This window comes from Fulmarus glacialis, unplaced genomic scaffold (assembly GCF_000690835.1).
Source record: "Fulmarus glacialis isolate BGI_N327 unplaced genomic scaffold, ASM69083v1 scaffold1392, whole genome shotgun sequence".
Lineage (NCBI taxonomy): Eukaryota > Metazoa > Chordata > Aves > Procellariiformes > Procellariidae > Fulmarus > Fulmarus glacialis.
This window is the reverse complement of record NW_009195717.1, coordinates 20,447-42,584: the sequence shown is the minus strand read 5'-3', so window position 1 is coordinate 42,584 and position 22,138 is coordinate 20,447. Positions and strand designations below refer to the sequence as shown.

General features: G+C 36.5%; 1 protein-coding gene across 1 annotated transcript in view; it reads right to left on the bottom strand.

The window, feature by feature from the left end:
- The window catches only part of GABRA2 (gamma-aminobutyric acid (GABA) A receptor, alpha 2), a 58,133-nt gene that overhangs the window by 15,551 nt on the left and 20,444 nt on the right, over positions 1-22,138 (bottom strand). The window contains exons 3-5 of the mRNA XM_009588164.1: positions 15,389-15,456; positions 3,798-4,018; positions 1,359-1,441 (exon numbers count right to left, since the gene is read on the bottom strand). Of these exons, the coding sequence (XP_009586459.1) occupies positions 1,359-1,441; positions 3,798-4,018; positions 15,389-15,456 (372 nt within the window). The remainder of the gene's footprint in view (positions 1-1,358; positions 1,442-3,797; positions 4,019-15,388; positions 15,457-22,138) is intronic.

Sequence of the window (22,138 nt, the reverse complement as noted above, 5' to 3'; positions counted from 1 at the left end):
GCTAGAAAACCAGAAACCATGGGCAGAGAACAAAGAACAAATTAGTAAGCAAAAAAACCCAACCAAATAATCAAGAGGAAAAACAGGGGAAAAAAAGAAACTGTTCACACGAAGTCCAATATACCTAATCAGAAGGGTTTCCAATTTAGGAGTGCAAATGAAGATGTACTACAAAGTAGCCTCTTGGCCTGAGTATCAGTTTCATTGTTACAGGGGTTTTTAAGTTGTTTTGAGGCTACATATGAGTCTTTTTTCCTCCCACACCTTATAAATCAAACATACCTTGCTGCGCACATATATGTAAATATTATTAGTCAGTAGCCGATTTCAGCTAACATTTCTGCTGTTAGTTATGTATTATGTATTATGTATTATAAATACAATATTTAGGGGGCAAAAAAAGGCTCCATGATACAAATATTGTTAATTCTAATGATCTTTTATCTCCATAGCTAAGATTTCCTTCTAGTGTGGAAACATCATCAGAAACACAGGCTTGGTTTAATTTGCTCCAAACTCTAAGGAAAAAGGATATGTCAGGGTTATGGAGAGTGTGCACAGTGCTCTGACAATGTTCATGGTTAATGATGTCCTTAGTGGCAGCATATCACCTGTTTTGTAACTTGTGGTGGCTGCAATTAATGTAAAATCAGCCAGAATTTAAACGTATTAACCTGTTTCCTCAAAAAAACATTCCCTTTCCTGGGCCCAGCAGAGAACGTAGGCTGCAGCCAAAGAAAAAAAGAAACCCTTTTAGTGTACAAAATCCAGGAAATATAATTAATGTGATCCTAATTCATAAAGAAGAATAAAGGCTGTAATATAGGTAAATGAAGTTATGCTGCTGTTAAAATAATAGTAGTGAGATCAAAGTTCACTTCTTTAACATGCAGATGCGCTAATGAGTGAAATTTTTTATCACAAGAAGCCATTTGTTGTTGACTGAGAACGTAAACCCAAATATCATTACCAATAAAGAGAAAATAAATGTTTCAACAAATGAAAACAAACATTTTTTGAAGTCTTTAATCTGCTCTTGATTAATACTACACAGGCTACGTGCACCCAGGTCTTCATTCATCGGTATGGTTTGCACGCTGCAATAAAAGTAGATCAGTGCCGTGCTGAATTAGGTGCATGGTGTTTATTGCTAACTGAAGTCAAGAAAGCTTTACAATACATTAGAAGACACAACACTGAATAGAGAAAAGAGATTTCAATGTGTCATGTTACAAATTTTTTAAGAAGTACCATCTTGTGTTTTAAACCTCTCACGTAACAACTTACTGAAACAAAGTGATGCTGAGCAATGTTAGGTATTCACTAACCAAAGGCTATACTTCCCGTTATGTACTTACAGCTGCCAAATTTCAGTGGGCATGAGTGAGCATCCATAGGGAAGTCCTCCAAGTGCATTGGACATTCAGCTTGGACTGTAAGCCTAAAAGGCAAAAGACCGCTATGCATTTAAGTCAGTTAGCAGGACAAGAACCAATTCCACAGAAATGAACAGAGTTCATGCTGATTTAGGAGATGAAACTGAAATGTTATATTAAACTAATTAAAATTTAAATCAGCTCTTGCTTCTTCCCTTTTATGTGTTCCTTTGGAAGGCATTGACTTATCACATCAAAAACCTGAAAGAGCTGACCTCAAAACTATGAGGAAAGCCATTTAAATGAAAATATAAATTATGTAACTGCAGGTTGTTAAGAATAGTCATTTTCTTCTCATAATATTCTGAGGTACATGTGTGATTACATGGCTCTCAAAGGCTCATTACAAAAGCACATAAAGTACATAAAATTTGCCAAAGGACTGTGCTCCATAGTTTTCTGAATTTTTTTTTTTTTTTTTACAGTTTGAATGGAAGATGTAGGAAAAAAACCCATTTGTGTTCTTTCAAAAGACTGTTGCTACTCATTCTCCATGTGACGTGTGATTATTATTTTTATTCATGTATAAGCATGACAGTATGTTAGCAATGCATTCACTTTTGTTCATTTTGTGAAAAAATCCCAGCAATATCCCAGTATCAAATATGGGGATTAATACGATAAAAAGGATTTTAAACAATTTGAAGAAAGTTTTTGACAGACTTTTGTTTCCCATTATTTTTAATTTAAAAAAAAAAAAAAAAAAAAAGCTCTGTTTCTCCTTCCTATCCTGTAAGTCTCCTCTGGGTAGAGATTTTTTTCTGGATGTCTTCATTTCTCTTCATCCAGCCTTAAACATCAGCTACATCCTCCTGTACTCCCAGTGATTCATAGTCATTGTATTCCCCACTATGTTCTCCCACCCCTCCACCCAAAAATATTCCATATTTCTATTCACCCCCTCCCCAGGAAAGTTTTTGTGAAGTCAAGGGGCAGAGAGAAAGAAGAGTCAGCAAACAGCTGAAGGCAAAGGGAAGAACTGCATGAGCCTCTGATATAAATCACACTATCATTTTAAATAGGCACAGATAAAAACGGCTGTTTAAAATCTAGACAATGAAAACAGTTTACACATTAATCTCATACCCTCAGAAGCAACATACTTACAAGTCATGAAAATACTTAGTTAATTCTAGCTGACATGACCCATCTTATGTTTTTTAAAAAAATTCTTCATAGTGGTTTCAAACAGTATTTCTTATTATTTATAGCATATGATTATAATACCCTCTGGAAGGAGAGAATTTCAGTCAGTTTACACAGATACAAGTTCAAATATTGATTTGAGCCCAAGCAAAAATACTATAAATGAGGGTCTCAATTGATTTCCAGCAAACTTTTCTGAACATCTCCAACCACCACATCATTCAACATCATTAGCCGTCTATCCATCAATGCTCAATACTATAAGGGTTTGGGTGTTGTATAGTAAATCCGTCTAAGGGATGCTGGTATGGCTGCATGGAAAAAATTGCACAGTACATGTTTGCTTTACAGCTCACATTTTATATCTTACTTAGGCTAGGTGTTTTAAGTCTACATTCAAACTTAATTTAGTAAATATTCTCAAAGAAAAAAGAAACTAAGTCAGGCAGTTCTGGAAATTTGGATAAAAAATTTCCAAAAAACCTCATATAGGTAACATTATTGCAAAAAGAGTAATCAAAGAAGAAATCAGTCTTATAAAAATGCTGCTTATGTCTATGCATACATGATATTTATAATTTTTCATAAATTATTTTCTAAGCAAATTTAGCACATTTTACCATGTTTATCTTAGCTGCTAACCATGCACAGGATGCAAAATTAAAACTCTAAGTAAAATATTGTAATTAGATATGAAGAAACAGTTAATACAAAGTAAGACTTATTTTCCCTGTAGTTCTTGCTGGAAAGAATTTGAGGCCTTATTAACCCTTTCTTTTTCCTGTTTATTTTTTGTTGCCACTCAATAAATTTGCTTAAGGGCTCACATGGTCAATACAATGGGTGCAGTAACAGGCAAAAGTCATACACTATTTTAATCATTCTAAGATAGAGTTGGTAAACTTTGAGTATTCTTAACAATTCTTACACGGTGATTCCCATCTGAAGGTCTCAAAGCACTTTATGCAGGTGGTCAGACCTTTTAATATATTATAGAGGTATGAAAACTGAGGAACATGTAGGAAAACTGATCTAACTCATAATCAGTCAACAGACTTGTAACAGAACTGGAAACAAAATGTATGTTTTCCTAGCTTTCTTTCTGCTGGGACAGAAATGAAACAAAGGAGAGTCCTCCTGGAACCTTACTTAATTGTTATCTGGAAAAAACACATCAAGAAATAACTTGAGCAGAGAACAGACGAAAAGGCTTACCTCATGGTGTACAAGAGAGTCCCATCATCTTGGATTCGTAGAAGCTTGTTTGGCATTGTCATGTTATGAGCCACTGACTTCTTCCCATTGTGAAAAAATGTATCTGGGGTCCAGATTTTGCTGGCCATTAAGTTGTTCAATCGAAGAATGTTCATTGGGCCCTTAAACTTTAATCTCTCATCCTTCCATCTCTGACGGAAGAAAACATCTATTGTGTATTCCTGTAACGGAATAAAGATATGCTTTTTTTGGCACAATGAAACATTAACCTGCTTTTTGAGGACCAAACCAGAAAAGCTCTGGTTGCAAAAATTCCCTTGGTAAAATTGTCAAGGGAGAACAACCATCACACAAAATTGTATAATACTGAGAATAATAAACAGGAAGTCAATTTATTAAGGGTATGACATTCTCCTTCATGATTGCTAGCTCTTGTTTGTATATCAAACCCTTCCAATATTTAGATACACATAGTATGTGTGACAAGGGTAATTTCAATAAACACAGCTATTTTACATTAAGAAGTAAGAAAAAAATACACAGAAGGGTATTAAACAGTTCCTGCAGCAGACGCACCTGAAGGAGAGTAACCCAGTATTTCAAGAGCACGGAGGATGGCTGAGACTGGAAGGAAGGAAACAAGGCTCCCCATAAAGGGTACAATATACCCAGGCAGACCGATATAAGGAAGATTTTTCCAAAGGGGAAGGTAAGGCTCTGTAAAGGTGTGGATTTTATTAACAAAAGTACATAGGTAGGGAACAAGAGCTGATGACAGGTGACACACACAGTCTGCTAAACTTTACTCTGATGCCTAATCTTGGGAAGGAAGTACAGTCTGGAGAAAAGGATGCAAGCGAAAACAGACTGATGACCTAGACCAGATGCCTGTGTCACCCAGCACTGGGTATCCCATCTGCTGAGTTTTGTTGCTGTTTTAAACAAACAAACAAAAAAGATACTAATTAAACATTGATAACGTAAATTCATCAACTAACTTTAAATTGGATCTGTAAATGGATTTAGGGGTTTGCTACTGTCAGCACAGCATATAAATTGGAAATGGAAGAGCTTAAAAACTTTGTTGGAAGCAAACTGTATTCTGTATATTGGCAAATGCTGCCTTGGTGCAATTTCAGTTTTGTTGGACCCATGATTTCAAAATATTAGTATGTTACAACAGTCTGTACTATTGCAATTACTCTGCAAATGCTACCATTTATGTAAACCATTTTCGAGTAAATTATCTTTGAATGGACAAGTCCTGATAAAATTCAACCAATATAAAATATTCAAATGATTTCAATATAAAAGTGATTTCGGCCCCCATCACTTTCTGCTGGCTCCCTTGTGTGCTGATTAACAAGGCTTAAGTTTTTCTCAGTCAATCACACAGTGGTACAAAAGGAGTGCTGAGTAGACAGCAAGAAGTGACAGCCCTTTCCAGCTCCTTTAGTCTGTGAGCCAAGGAGCTGTGAGAACCTTTTCCAAGTCAGGGCCAGAGGCTAAGATGAGCATGAGGAATAAAGGAAAGAGAATTCTGTTAGTTGAAGGAGCATGGCAGGGGCAGGAGAAAAAGCAGTTGTCATTAGGAACTGTGATAGTTGCTTGGGGAGATCTTTTTGGAATGGTGTAATGGGATACTTATAAACTAACCTGACAAAAACCACAAGCGCAGTTTTTACCTATATCAAGAAGTCTTACACTACTACAATAAAATTTTGTCATTTTTCTAATTAAAATTATAGTTACTCAAACAAATACTAAATAAAACTAACATTACAGTACACTGAAAATTAATTTGCTTGGGTTTCTTTAATGCCAGTTGCTATTACCTCTAACAATATTTTAGTAAATATATCTGTGAAATACAAAATTATGCACTTCTAAAACATGGGGTTTTTTTGACATTATACCTGATCTTTTACTGTCTCTCATCATGCCAGAGACACTGCCTCATGACAAGTAATTTGCCCACTTCTCTATGATAGATCACATTCAATTGTCCTGTTTTATTTGCTGATTTTTATGTGGTTTTATTTGCTAAATATCGTGTGACTTAAAATCCCATTTACAAATTCCAAGTTATCGATCAGTTCAGTTGTAGACCAGGGAAAGTCACAAAATGTATAAAATCATGGAGGATCAGAAGCAGCAGGAACAGTGTGCTTGAAGCAGGGGGAATATATGAAATCCGGCTAGAAATACCAGGTAATTCAAAGAAAACAATTGCTCCAAAAGCCTCCTTGTGGTTTCTGTCTGAGGGGCTTTGCCAATAAATCATTGCTATGTATGATAAGATTGATGTTTGAGGTATAAAGAAGTGGAAAGAAGAGCCTGAGGGAGTAAGACACTGAAATCCCACTGAAATTCAGCAGAAGTGAGTGATAAGTCCTACAGGTTCCTTTGACAAATATCCCTGCACATAAATGATTAGAACATAAATCTTAAGTTTTTGTAATGTTTCCATCAACAAAGAATTTCAAAGATCCCGCTTCTTCACTGTCTTCCAACATATATAAAAAGAATTACAAGAGATATAAAATAGAAAAAAAGCAGACATGAAATGCCACTAAATCAAAACAGCAACATTTCAGAAAACCACATGTGATGCATGGCAACTGCTTAGGAAGCGGAATAAGAAGGAGAGAATCTGAGCTGCAGCCTTGAAAGATCCCACTGATAAATCTCTGACTGATCCACAGGTAATTCTAATCTCTCCATCCAATCCATGCTGGAAATCTTTATTTGCAAAACATCCTGTATAGAAGATGGAAATGGGAACAAGCCAAGGTTTGGTGTGAATGATCATGAACATCTTCTCCTTCCATTTACCACAATAGCAATAAAATCTCACACAGGTCTTAAATAACTTATCTTTCTATAGACCTCAGTGCATTTTTCAAAGGAAGTATTGGGATCTCAATTGTGTATGAAGGGAAACCAAGGCACAGAAATGAAATTAACTTGTCCTCATCCATTTCCAGAGTGACTATGAAAAGCAAAATACAATCCATGACTTTTGCATCCCAGTGCTATATTCACTGATCCCGTGTTCCCTCCTGAGCCAATCTATTCTACTTATGATCGTGAATATCCCTATGATAATTACAATACAAAACAAATGAAAAAACAGGAAACTATTAAAGTATTTTGAATATAATAAGTGTGATAAAAAGCCAGCATTTATTTTGTAACTATTTCCTATTGCATATATGTACCACTTTGTCGTAAATGCTGTGTAATATTTACTTTCCAAGCAAGACCAACATTCTGTAAGAAACACAAATCTGGAGTCCAGAGAAAAAGTCTCAAATTAATACCTGATACTCGTTTCATACAATCCACAGATATTCTTCTATATGAAAAAAAACTGTGCTGTCCCTGGACATTACCAAACCACTCTCCGGTATATAGTGCAGCACCTCCACAAAATCACAAGAGCATAATTCCAGGACTACAAAGGACTCCTGTGATCATTTCTAGACAAGTAAATACTTCCTGGCTTCGTCTGGGATGGAGTTAATTTTCTTCCTAGTAGCTGGTATAGTGCTGTGTTTTGGATTTAGGATGAGAATAATGTTGATAACACACTGATATTTTAGTTGTTCCTAAGTAGTGCTTCCACTCGTCAAAGCCTTTTCAGCTTCCCATGCTCTGCCAGGTGCACAAGAAGCTGGGAGGGGGCACAGCCAGGACAGCTGACTCCAACTGACCAAAGGGATATTCCATACCACACGACGTTATGCTCAGTATATAAAGCTGGGGGAAAAAGAAGGAAGGGGGGGGCGTTCGGAGTGATGGTGTTTGTCTTCCCAAGTGACCATGTGATGAAGCCCTGCTTTCCTGGAGACAGCTGAACACCTGCCTGCCAATGGGAAGTAGTGAACAAATTCCTTGTTTTGCTTTGCTTGCGTGCGCGGCTTTTGCTTTACCTATTAAACTGTCTTTATCTCAACCCACGAGTTCTCTCACTTTTACCCTTCCGATTCTCTCCCCCATCCCACCACAGGGGAATGAGCAAGCGGCTGGGTAGTGCTTAGTTGCTGGCTGGGATTAAACCATGACACTACTGATTTGTGCCTGAAATGGTGCTTTCACAGCTGGACTCTAACACAGTACAATTAAACATAATCTTTCAAATATGTATGATACCAGCTTACATGAAATTTTAGGTACAGATGATGAGATTCTTACTACAGTGTTAAGAAGCACTGCCGGTTCAATGGTCAGAAGAATAAAATGGTGAAGGAATTTCATTCTTCTTTTAATATGCAGTTGCTGTGCATAACAGTATGCACAGCAAAAAAAAGACATTAGTATCTTTCAGAGAAGCTTTAACTGACCTGAGTACAAGCAATCCCTCCTCACTACATGGCAGTCTTCTTTTTTGCTAAGGCCAGATTTGTATGGGAAAAGTTCAAGGAACAAAAAATGTACTCTCATCCTCTCAGCTAATGGTGGGTAGATTTTGGCAGTCTTTGCATCTGGAGTAAAGATGGAAGTGTTCCAAACATCTCAAAAATTGTGAGTGTCTGTTAGCAAGCAGTATTGTCATGGAGCAGACTGAACATTTTATTAATCACTCTCTGGAACACAGCATTTTGTTAGTGAATAGTTCAGGCCAGAGTTCCTCATTCCCTACTTGTAAAGATTTTTCTCAGTCAATTCTGCAAAGAAAGTTTGGCTTTTTTTTGACCACTGTTAAAGCCATTAACTGACACCCATATATAACAATGAAAGCAAATTTTAAATACTGTAAAATATAGAACTTTAAAAAGGCAAATAAAAAAAATTAAAAATAAGGAAAGGGAAAATGGCACACATATCTTTTTATTGATTCCTTAAAGACAGTCAGAAATACTGTGGTTGATACACTGATGAGATAAACAAATACGATTCATGGACCTAAATCTCACCTAGCTAATATAGGGGCTCCATATTAATATTTATTTTTACATTAGTATAATTTCTTAATTTTAGTTCTTAAAAAGCACATTCTTGGTGCTTATATCTACGTTAAGGCAATGTGTAATTTTTCTTTCAGTTTAGCTTAAAAACATGAACAATATTAGTATGCAGCTAGTACTGTTGAACACTAACATGGTTGGTATGAAACTAAGTATCAAAACGACTTCCAAGAAAATCAAGAAGGAGTTTTAGACAGAAGACTCAAAAAAAATGCTATTATTTAAAGCAAAATAATCTGCCCAGTATATGCATTCTTGCTATAATCTGATATTTGTGGTTTTGATAAGTGCAAGTTTGTGATGGAACTTCTGCAAATTAATTTACCAAACTTCCTCATGAAGCATTTGGCTCTAGCTTTGGAGTGAATGCTGAAATTAGCTTTACAGTGGGAGGATCATTAGTTTGTTGTCGTGGTCATTTCATTCTCTGTGGGATAGATTTATGCATGGTGCAAATGGCATACACAAGGGCTAACACACTACAACAGTCTGCAAAACCCCATAGTTCTTGAAGTACACCATTGTATGCCTTGGCTTTACCTAGGCCTGTCTACCAGATTGGGCAATGTTTCTACCACCTCCATCTCACCTCCTACTTATCCCTTCTCTAAAAAAAAAAGAATTGTCTAACAATATCAGGACAGAAAGAGTTCAGGATGCAACTCTCCTTTCTGCAAAAACCCCTCAACGCTCCATTCACAAACACTGACTACTCAGGCTCTGTGTGCATCTAACATCAAATTTCACTGCGCAGATGTATAAACTGAGTCCATTTCTTCCTTTCCAAAACTTACCTTCTGATGTGTACAAAACACAGAACATAGAAGGAAATAGCAGACAGCCAGAAATTCCTTTCAGGTCTTTGGGAGGTGCAGATCTTATACACCGGTGAATAGAATTCTTGAAAATATTCTGGATAAACTCCCTTATGAAGGAGGGTTGTGGTTTGAAACTGCACTGTTGGTTATTTTTTATCAAAACCCTTAACAGCCCTGTTAAAAACTTAAACACTATCTCATCACTGCATTTCAAAGGAACATGCATTCATTTTTAAATACATACGTAATGTCTGACAGATAATATGACCTTTAATACCATAAAGAATATATGGTATATTTCTAGGGAATTATAGCATGATCTTCCTCTATTTGAAGAACTCATTTCAAACCTTTTATTTCTGCTTCATCTGCCAACTTCAGTCATTTTTGTCTAACATTTAATCTAAACATGAAATATTTGAAAAAAATCTGGAAAAAATGTGTTTAACCAGTTTGAATGATAGTGTCTAGGGAAGAGAATGTCTTCATATTCATATCCATTTATGAAAAGGACCTCCTCTGAATTATTTTCTCTCTCTTTCTTTCCATAGACCCGACATAGAATGAACTCTGAGTCTAAAATAAGGACTGAGGAGGGATAAGAGAGGAATGCGAAAGATACGGATGGGGATTACTTAGAAAAGAGACTACAGGATATTATTCACACTGCTGTCATTAAAAACACAAACACTTCTCATTACCCTTTTTTATTCAGACATGGAGAAAGAGCAACTCTGAAACACAATGGATGCCTGGTGCCAGGGACAGGAATCCGAACACGAGGTACACTGACAGCTAATGTCAATGAAGGGCTTGGACACAGCCTCTGACAAATCAATCTCCAATATTGATCCACTTGGCAGGATGCTGCACAGGGGAACAAGCCTTCCCAACAGAATAAAAGGACAGAAATTCTGCAAGAGATCATGTGAGATATCCTCCTCAAAATTTCAGCCTATGGATTTAATTTGCAAAGGCAATGACCTGAGCCTATAATAAAAGGGAATAAAAAGCAACCAATTTATTGACTTTTCAGAAACATATCAATGATAAAAAGACAACATAGATGCTCCCCAACACCTAAGAAAGCCAAGTGTATTTATCATTTCTGTTTGCCTTTTACTCTTTAGTCTTCTATTACTGATTTAAAATAAAAGCTACAGTAAAATAATTGCAGTGCTTTTTTAATCTTTGTGAAAAAAAATCATCTTGGTGCATTCCCTTATTCTTCCTGACTTACATATCATACAATCCCTGTAAAGCTTCTCTCCAGTTAAGGAACCATAGCTAATAATTAGACTTTGAAACAGCTAAAAAATAAGTTTCAGAAAAAAAAAAAGAAAACAACAAAACCTGAAATACAAAATGGAATGAGAAAATCTAAAAAACAGACACAAAAAAAGAAATGTGGTTCCCAGCTCAGCCACTCTCTTTAAAGAACCATTCTCAGTTGTAGTGAGAGATGTTGTAACAGTCCTTTCGGTCATTTCTGGATTTGACCTTCAGCCTTCATTGAAAATTTCTGTTCTGGTTATATTTGAAAAATCAGAAACGTTTATTGAAAGTTTAGTTGAAAACGGACAAGATGGAAGTGTGTGTAACAATGAACTAGCTGGGTATGACCACCTCTACAGAGAAATGTTCATGTTTCTTGACTCTAGAGTGAAAAAATAGAGGTCTATCATTAAGAAACTAGGAAAAATTGTTGTGTACAAACAAATAGGGAAAAACAAAGATGAAACCACAGTAAACAAAACTCCCCAAAGACAATGAGAAGCTAAGGTTGAAAGTTGAAACACAAAACTTTCAGAAAGCTTGTTATTTTTAATATTCAAGCAAAACTGATTCAGGCCCTGCCACCTACTAACTGTTTTGTAGGAACGCAGGAAAGACTGTTCCCAGCGACAATTAGAAAGACTGCTCTGAGGCAAAATTTGGCAAAATCTTGGCAGAGCTTTCTTCACAGCAGACGTCATATAAAGGCTCTCAGTGCCTATATGCCGTTTCTTACATACAATAACTATTGCTTGAGGAGTAAATACATTTCTCATTTATTATTTATATTTATTTTTCTATGAATGACATCAGCACTTATGGCTATCTGGGAAATTTTAGAAGCCAAAGTGTCAGGAGAGCCTGGAAGGAAAGTCAGTCTGAGAAAAAGCTGTAGAAGTATCTTAATTGCAGTGCTAAAATCAGAGTTAGCAGCATATATATTTATAAAGATACATCGATCTACCAGACTTCAAATAATTAATTTTGAAAAAACAGAGAAATAATCAGGTTTAATGTTTAAATTAAATTATTTCCATTTTATTATCCTACAAATCATAATCCAAGCAAAATTATCCTTCACCTCAGAATTTTCAATTTTTAAATATTTTAATTTAATTACAAATGTTTTAATTAGCCTCTTTAATCATAATTTAGCCTTATAACTCTAGAAAATTCACGTATGCTTTGTTTTTCAATTGTTCTGTTCAATTTTTGGTTTGTTTGTTTTCCTATACAATGCAGCTTTTCTTCTTTCAGGCTAATGTCAAAATAAATTCGTATCACTGATCTGGTTGGAAGCCTATAAGGCATAGCACCACAATACTGAACTTAAACATTTCAGAGAAATAACAGCTCAAAAAGACAGAACAGTGAAAGTAAAATCTGTTTAATCCCATGTTTTGGTTTGCCTTCCTTGATTCTCACTAGTTTGCAAAATGAAGTTGAAAATTCCTGTTATATATTGGCATTTCCTTTGACATTAAATATTGTGGTTGACATACAATAGCATTTTTATGACACAGCTAACATAGATACAGCAATATTTTAGTCACAGCAGTTCATTTGAAGTGCAGTTTGCAACAGAGTTCTGGCCAAGAGTCAAAAGATTTGGTAGCTGACTATTTTGGGCAGAACAGAGAGTAGCATCTTTTTAACTTAGTCAAAATGTTAATCCGCAACAAGGAACAAAAGTTTTTGACTCTTAACACATTTGGAGAAAATTCTCAGCCTCAGCTTTTACCTCCTAAATTTATCAATGACAACTTCAACTAGCCTAAAATTAGTCAAAGATCAAATTCCCCTGGACTTAATTATTTTTTGCAAAACTGTGACACTGGAAAAATACGGGGAATATGAATAAAAAGCTGCATTCTGGCAATCATATTGAGTCACAGATTGCACACGATACTATATTATATTATCATTATTGGGAATTACTATACTTAGTGAGAAAAACAGAACCTCACAAATTGCTATCAATTCAACAACAACAAAGGCTGGAATGACATTTTATCAACTTTGTGAATCAACACTGTTATGTGACAACTGTGTCCTTAGCTCTGATCCACCCATCATTTTCAGTGTGACACCTTCCTCTTCCATAGTATAAACACATATTAATCGTATCCCATGGCAGTGAGTCCCCTTCCCATTTTCAACAGCCTTTTCTCCTAAGCACTGTTATTCTTCAGAAGATGCTAACCAAGGGGGGAAAAACCAAACTGGCAAATAGATAATGCAAAGGGGTGCAGTCATACATCTGCTGACTTTCATTGCTATGAAAAATCCCAAGGGAAGGAATCCTACTGGCGGCAATGACTATGAGAGTTTTGGGCAACAGCAGCATCCAGCCTAAAAACCTAATGTGTCCGAGGGCCTCACCACTCACACTGTGAAAGCAGAGGACCTCCGAGGCTGGGACCCAACCTTCCTGTAAAGATCTGAGATTCAGTTTGGGATCCTCTGGAGATTTAGGAGGACATGGGCAAGAGTCAAACTTATTCTTCCAATGTAGCTTTTTAAGGAGGAAGCTTATAAAATGGGAATATTCCAGAGCTTCCAACATTTACATAAGAAAGTAGCAGTAAACCCTCTGTATAGTAGTTTACATTATCAATTCAGTAGTGCAATACCTAAATGAAAGAGTACTCATGGTAAAAACTCTAATGTCACCTTCATGTTCGACAGAATATGTGATAGTTTGGAAGCTATTATTTCAAAACTCACATGTTAAAATTTTCTAATTGACTGCTCATACGTTTCAAAATGATTTTATAATTATCAACTGAACAAGCTAAATTAACCCTGAAACTTGTAGTAGTAAGTATTAAACTGCTCTTACTTACCTATCTACTTATCTGCAAATAGACCTGCCTATTCCAGTAACAGCTGCCATCTGTTTCGATTAACACCTCTCCACAGAGCTGTTAGAGCTGTAGCATCAAACGACCTGACCCCTTACTGTGCTGTCATATCTGTCAGTGCAAATGGACACCCAGAGTTTTCCACACATTTACACTCTGATGTCAAAAGTGTTTCAGGAGCTAGGGATTACGCTAAGGGAGCTTTTCATTAAATTCCCATTTAAGCAGAGATGACTTGCATAGCCTTGGGCAAGTCTTCTTGTGCCTCAGTACCATATCTTTAAAATTGGGTTAATATCATCTCCCCATTTCACAGGAATACTGCAAGTGTAAACACTGTGAAGTCATGAGATACTAGACTAACAAGGTCAAGATGTTCATATCACCTTTGTATATAGCTGTGGATATTTGTTTTCTATAATTAGTAATAAAATAAGAATAATTTTAGAAACTAACATCATTAGGAAAAAACACCTCAAGAGAATCAGTAACATATACAGTGATAAAAAGAAAATGTCTATTTTTCCTATGAAACAACTTTTCATGTGAAGCCTCAGTAACGTATTCATCACAATTGAAACAAAGCTTGAAAACTGAAAGTATCACACACAAAAAAAAACCACAAAAAAACAGAATATATTCTCCAAAGCTATGACCGCCTCTTAGTCAGTGAGCAAGTAACTTTTAAAATATTCAGCATACCATGAAATATCTAGTTTTGTTGCAACCTAGCTTGTAACATCATGATGTTTCCTGTTTTGTATGATGCATAACCTTAAAGTTTTCACAGAAAAAGTAAATATTGCCTGTTTTTAAAAATATTCATTTTTTAATACTTATAGATACACATAGGTAGTATTTTATATGTCTCATTTAATCATGAATGTTCAAAACACTTCAAAAATAATTTCATGCAAGAAATAATTTCTTGCAGGAATGGCAAGGGCAGCTAAAGTAACTTTCAGATTGTCCTTCCCTTCTTTCCCTTTAGAGATGTTATATCCATGAAAATCTTTCTCCCCGGTGTGACATATTCTGCCTAATCTGTGTATGACTTGCAGTGAGCCTACAAAGGACCCCTTGCCTCAGAGTTTTTTCCATTGCTGTTTTCATGAAAAACTGTAATCCAGAGCAATATTCTGACAGCTTATTTCGTTTTAATGTCACTGACTTCCTTTAAATGATTACTAAATAGTGCAAATGATGAAGGACAGATCTGTAGAACAAGACAATCGTGCTGGTGACCCAATTTCCAAGCTATGTCTTTCAAGAAGTTTAGTTTAGACTGACTTCAGTTCAGGTCCCTCAGATTGTTGCCAACATTAAGTGTGCTCCTACAGTGCACCTTTCACTCTAGTTTCATCCAAGAGGAATCCAGTTTACCCACCTCAAGACTGCTCCAGAATATGAACCAAAGTACAGTCAGTGGAGTCAATCAGAAGATTCACTGGTCCAAACTAAACAGCTAATATAAGTGTACTTACCATGTAAAGTCTATAAACCAATTTCCATCTTTAGAATTACTGGGATTTGGCACTTCCTGACTTCAGTGAAAGTATTCCCAATTTGTCCACAATAAGTAAAAGCAGAATACAAGTTTAAAGGAAGTTAATAGTATATATCTTACACCATTCACCACATATGCAAAAGATTCAAAAACTTACCATATCAGTATCTGAAACAGGTCCAAAACTGGTCACATAGATGTTAGTGAAGACTTCAGTAATACTATCTGATATAAAAAGGAAAAAACAAGCAAACATTTAAAATTTATATTACTTCTTCAAACTCTCTATGCAAAATGATGGGACATTTTGAAGAAGTTTCTGTCCTTATTTACTTCTCCTAACCAGTATCCTGTTGTAAATACTGGTGGTCTCTACCCCACTGAACACAGAGGTTATCAGACAAGAGTTTGTCCCACTGCGTAGTTTGTTTCAGTTAAAGGACTATACAACCATCAGCAACTACACACATATTTCCCATTTCTCCACCAGCAAAAATAACCACACTGTCTTGGACTTAACACAGTAGTACAGTTCTAAACATAAAATACCCTTGTTGCAGAAGTGTTATCTCTGTTGTGGCAGAACATTCCTATTAAAGCCTTTCTAGTTCAAGGCTGTTTTCTTCACCCTGAATAGCTTTTTCAAAGTCAAAGGCAAGAAAAAGCTTACAAAGCAATTATTGATTACAGCAAATGTAACACTCAATAGCATCCTGCTTTTTAATGTTTTAATGTTTTAAGTGGCATGTATTTTAACATAATATTTTCTTCCCTTGATACACGATGCTCCTGATACATTATTGTGGTACTGTAAATACTATAAGAAAGTGTTCTTCCTAATCATTGTAGTCAGGCAGCCATGAAATCAGAATATTAAATATTGTACTGCAGGGAAAAATAATTGCTGAGTTTTCTATCTTCAGTTTTCAATTAGGCTCAAAATGGAACAATATTCATAAAGAGGGATAGCACAGACTTGCAGGAAATTTCTTACAGCAGTTGCCAACTACCGTCTGCATTCAAGACAGTCAACACAAGGAATTCTCTGCCTTAAAGCCAGTTGCTGGCTGGAAAAGAAATATTTGAATACAACTGGCTGCAATTTGACTCACCCCAGAATTTCCCATTCCTAAAAATAATACAGCTGCCTGTTATATGAGCGATCCTGCTGTTACAGTATGATTTCCATATTTAATCATCATTTAATATGGATAGTTAATAGTTTCTATGTTCCTAAAAACTACCTTTTGACAAATATGTGGCATGGGCAGATTTTACTTTTAATTGTATTGAGGCCAACAGCATAATCACAGCCCTCTATTGGGAGAAATCAGCAGTGCTCACCCATGACAGCAGATGCTCTATCAGCCACCAGGCAAAGGCAAGACTGTTCCATGAGTGGCTGCATGGGGAGCAGTGTATTTTCAAAGGGATGTAGGTGCACCCGAAGCAGATATGCGGTGATACAGTACTTTCAGAAAACTTCTGGAGCAGGGGGGAGGCACATTCCTGCACTCTCATCTTTAAGGAAACTTGAATTTCCTTCTCCAGCCGAACACTAGACATGTGCTTATTAGAATACACGACTTTGTAAAGACTTTTGTACCCAAAAGAATCTTCTTTCTGGGATCATCTCTGTTTTTTAAACAAACAAATAAAGGCTGATTCTTACTATGTGTCACTCTGAAAGTTCAAAAGCACACTTCCCCTGCATGTCCTGAGAGGTGTTTATTTGTGTGATAGAGACTTCTGTAATCCCATATGCAGCATCCATATACAAGCTGAGTTGATTTCTACTCCAAGCATCTTACAAACTAATTTTAAGTCAGTGGACAACAAGAGGTGCTGAGTCTGCACTGTTCTTAGTATTCAACAAGGATAAAGTACGGGTCTAGCTGAGATATCACACAGAAACCACAGGTATAGTTCAGAAGACTAGTGACTGCATGTTGCCTGTGGGAGATTCTCCAGAAAAAAAGATTATTCTCTCCAAATGGTTACCTGGCACAGGCTGAGATGAAATGGAAAAGTGACAAGAGACCTACTCTTCAGGGGGCAAAACAGTGCTGCAGGGACTAACTGTGAAATTTGGCCTGTACTATAATGACAACACAAAATCTTAATTACAATTCAATGAAAAACACTGGTGTTACAAAAATATGACTGACAATCAAGTATCCCGACAGCAGAGAACCAAGGCTAATTTCAATTGTACTGGTATAATCTGAAGGAACACTACTGCAAGCAACAGAGTCACTTGGCAAATCTTAACCCGCACACACACCCCCCCCCAAATGGTTGGAAGCATGGTCCTCTTGTAACCTCACCCAATTGCTACCAGTTGTTTGCATCTAATATATTATTTGACACATGGGATGACTTTACAATTTGCATATAGTAAACTACAGGACATGGAATCTCCAGGCTTGTCTTGCATTTTAAGTTTTAATTTAAAAAAGGTCCCATATTCTATCATATTATTTCTACATACTTCTGGATCCATCCTCCCACCAGAAATGAGCAGAAAAGACAGAGCTGCGAACAAACAAATTGACCGCAACATATTGTTGAATGCTATTACAACAGCTATTACAACTAATTCCCATTGTTGGTGTGCATTACTCACTTCAAATCACTTCAAATCCTTGGAGTGAAGGATCAAGACTTGGGGAGGGGGGATGGATGGGAAGAAGAAGAAGAGGCTTGCTAGCCACAGACCTTCAACTCCAAGAGCTTCATTTCAGGCTGTCATAATTAAGATAAGCCCTTCAATGTATATAAAAAGTCCTGGGGCAAATTCATCCCTGATAGCTTCAGGAATGGGAATGGGTGCAAATTAATCGTGCGCCTTTATTTCTTTTCTGCTAAAACTGCCTTAAACCAGCATAGCTCCAGACAACAGTGACAGCAGTGAGTTTCAACGCAACCAGTTGCTCTCCCCCAAAGTGAGGGTTCATCCTGACGGCAGGCACTCCACCAGGCTGCTTCTCCTCAGGCCAGAGTGAAGGGAGTAGGTATAACGTCTTGAAACAGGGTATGAAAGGGACAAGGGAAGCTGAAAAGTTACAAGAGATGAGAAGACTGAGGGAAAAGGAGGGATAAGAAAATAGAACAAAGGAAGACAAGAAAAAAAGAAAGAAGAAAGTACACAAAAGAGGAACTGGCAGATTTTTATTTCTGCCTCCTATTTTCTGTCAAAATTCTGCATATTTTGTAAGTTTCTATTCATACCCTACTTACAAGGAAACTGGCCCTTAAAGACAAAAGAAGCTGAAATGTAATTAATCTTGAATTATTCTTGTTACGATCTGTTAGTCTTAGCAGCCTGAGCCTTGTGTATGTTTCTTCTTTGTTACTTTAGATAGTGTTACAATAAAGTTTCCTCTGAATTACAAATTTGAACTCAAGGTTTCAGAATCAGTGTCTATGAAAAGAAAAAAGAATCCTCCTTTTTTACAACAAATATTGTCATTATTGCTTTGAAAGAATACATACTCGTCAAATAAGTCTGTATTAAAACATACCACTTTGTCCTGCTAGTAACTTACTGAAAACAATTCAGAGGCATAAAGCACAGTTTCAGATGGACTCTCTAATCAGAATTCATCCAGCATGCACCACAATTACAGGCTTTTCATAACTCACGTTCTGTCAAGAACAGCGGACTTAGCCCACTGGAGATTCAAACAGTTCTGGATCATCAGTGCTTGTGGAAAAGCCAAAGGAATGTACTTAGCTAAAAAATGTTCAACGCAACATAAACATGTGTTCATGTACAAGTCTAGAGTCTACTTTTTTGAGAAAAATTAAGGACAAGTTTTTTCCACTAGAATTATAAAATCTTTTTATTCAATTGACATGTAAACACATAACTAAAAGGCCTGATTTTCAAAAGTGCTTAAATCAATGGAGGCCTAGTACTTTTGAAAAACAGTCTAGTTTTTAAAGAAGAACCCTCTGTTGGGAGGAGGGGTGGCTGACTCATTTATACTTGTGAGCTCTTAAGTTATTCTGAATCACTGCTTTTGAAGGTTAAACAAAGAAACAGGAACAGGAAAGGGTAAGGATATAGTTTCTATTTGTGATGCTTCTTTTAGGGGAAAAAATCTCGGGCAAAGAATATGACATGTAGGTGCCATCATCACATGAAGTGCTCTGAAATTCAGCAAATGCTATTATAGCATCATTTCTAACTTGCCTTGGTCATAAATGTTAAAAGAGAAGCCTTATCTGACTTAGGTTAGGCCAATTTCTCAGAAGATGGAAGCCAAAGGTAAACTGACAAAAAAAGAATCAAGAAAGTTAAGAATAAAGAGAAGATGAAAAACACATCCTGTGGAAGCAGTAAAAACAGTAACTTTTAAGATCATGTTTCACATGGTTCTCAAGCACTGGTTTCTTCTGATTCCCTTTCCTTATTTGAACTGTCATGATATCAATACTGAAAAAATATCAAAAAGTAAGAAAAAGCAATAAATATACCAAATTGCAGAAGATTTATAGATCCTTATCTATCCTTAGCTGGAAGGTTTACTGTGTGCTTTAATTACATTTAGGATTTTTCAAACACTAATTATAATAACCCCTCTCTGAAGACAATAATTTTATTATCTTCATTTTTTCGTACTTGGGAAGCTGAGGCAGGAGGATTAAATGAAGTGTATGTAATGTGAAGTACAGGTGTTTACCAAATCTGGCTTCAGCTGTTCAACATTAAGTATCCACACTGGAAAATGTCAACATCATTGACTCATCAAAAATTAGAAGAGGAGTTCAGAGCTTAGTTAGAGTTGGTATCAGTGCCTTTGTCCATTCCATATGCCAACTCTCCTGCTGCTGGGATACCCTTTCTGATGGTCTGAAGTCCTACTGACTTGTTCCTGAGTAGAAGAGCTGTCTCAGCTGAAGGAGGCTGCTTGGCAGAGAATTTGCAGTGGCTGAAGTCTAAATCAATCACAGATTGAGTAATGGAGATGGTCAGAAAAGTCAGATGAAAAGGTTCCTCATCAGCATTTACCAATTTGTCAAAATTGGAAATTTCCACAGAGGCAATTCAATTTTGAATGAGTTCCTCTAGACTGCTGCCTGCCAGGCAGTTTTCAAAACTTCTCTGCTTTCTTTCAAATGTCCCTTCTCAGCTGCCTGCATCTCTGAAGGGGATTATGCAAGGTTCCAGTGTATGCAATGGGGGGATAACTAGACATGCAGGATTGGGCACACCTGAGAGCTCTTCCTTTCCTGGAGAACTCTGAGGCAGGATTATCTTTCTTGAAATAAATTTTCTGAGTATTTCTCAAATTTGAGAATGATCTGTGTTTTGCTCATTCCTTCTCTTCTCTCACCAAAATAATCTACAATCCTTTCTTCACAGAGAGTACAGACAAAATACGCACGAATCATTCTAGGTATGTTTAAAAAAAGAGAAGAAAGGAGTGTGATCATTGTGAAGTCTTCAGAGTGGACCACCAGCAAGGTTCCAGATGTCCTTTTGCTTGAAGCTGGCTATATTATCCATTAATGCGTCAAGGCTGTCTTCACAAGAAAACAGGCTAGTAGATTGGGTTGGACTTTTTTTCTTCCATTTGAATTTTCAGTTGATAAAACTGTAAATCCAGGGTTTGGGCAGCTAAAATAAAAGCCAATCTGTTTGAGGTAATCCAAAACCATCAAAAGTATTCTTGATGGGACAGAGCTTTTAAAATACACATACACAGTTCTAATGCATAGCATGAAACAATTTCTTACAAACATTATTTTAAATGTAGAGAAAATAGTACCCAGGAGAACATTGCAAGGCTGTAACTGAAGGGCTGCTACAGCATGCAAAAAATGTGAAAATAAAATACCGCTCTTTAATTATGTCAACAAAAAATAAAAAAGGAGGTCAAGTTACAGTGCTGTGGGAGCCTTAACTGAGGATTTCTGAGTTTTTGTGGAAATGCTGTCAAAAGCTTGATGTTACTTTAATTATTTTGCTATAAAAAATTATTTAACTGGAACTGACATTGTTCTGACATTGTAATATGGTCTCCAAGGGCATGCTTGGCAATGTTGCCCAAAGGCTTTGAAATTGTCATTCATAATACAAGTCAGAATTGCACAGGTGAAACAGCCAGGGTCTTAATCCATCAAACACTGTTCCAACTCAACATGCTGCCCTTATCTGACAAGCTCCTTAGTGTGTCCGTTGACAGCTCAAGACACTCTCTGGCAAGGAAGGGGGGTCAGAGGAGGTCATGCAACTTGGAGCCATAAGAGCAACAAAATCCATAGGAATGCAGATATTTCAAAATACTGTTCTGCCAGTTCTTCTTGATATTTAGTTTTGGTGCTTTATGTGACAGTTTTATCTATCCAACTACTCAGCATCTTCATTCATTATCCACTGTTAAATTACAACAGTTTCAAGGCCACATGTGCCTACATAAATACACTTCCAATTTGTAAATTGAAGCCAACTGTGAGAAGAAATAAATTCACTTCCCTCCTTGACATCAGCACTTCACTTCCAATAGCTTCACTCTATCCTTGATCTATTGGCAAGACAATTTCTTAATATGAGCCATAAGTAAACTTCTCTTTCAAATCTCCATCTTTAACGAGGCATATGTAGAGTAAGCTTACTAGTAAGACCTAGTAATACCTGTAAGTGTTACTGTTAATAGTTGCTCTCTTGATTCACTTTGATGTAAATGAAAGCTGAATCGGGCACTGTACTTGATTTCTCATGGTGTTGACTAAAACAAGAATATATTCTGGAGAAAATATTCTGGAGAAAGATACAGGAATTGAAAGACAGTAGGCTAACAGACCCAAACTGATTTCCCTCTGAAGAGCTTATATCTATTAACAGACATTATATCATATACTAAACAGACAGCTTCGTGTAAAGACTATGAAAGACTCT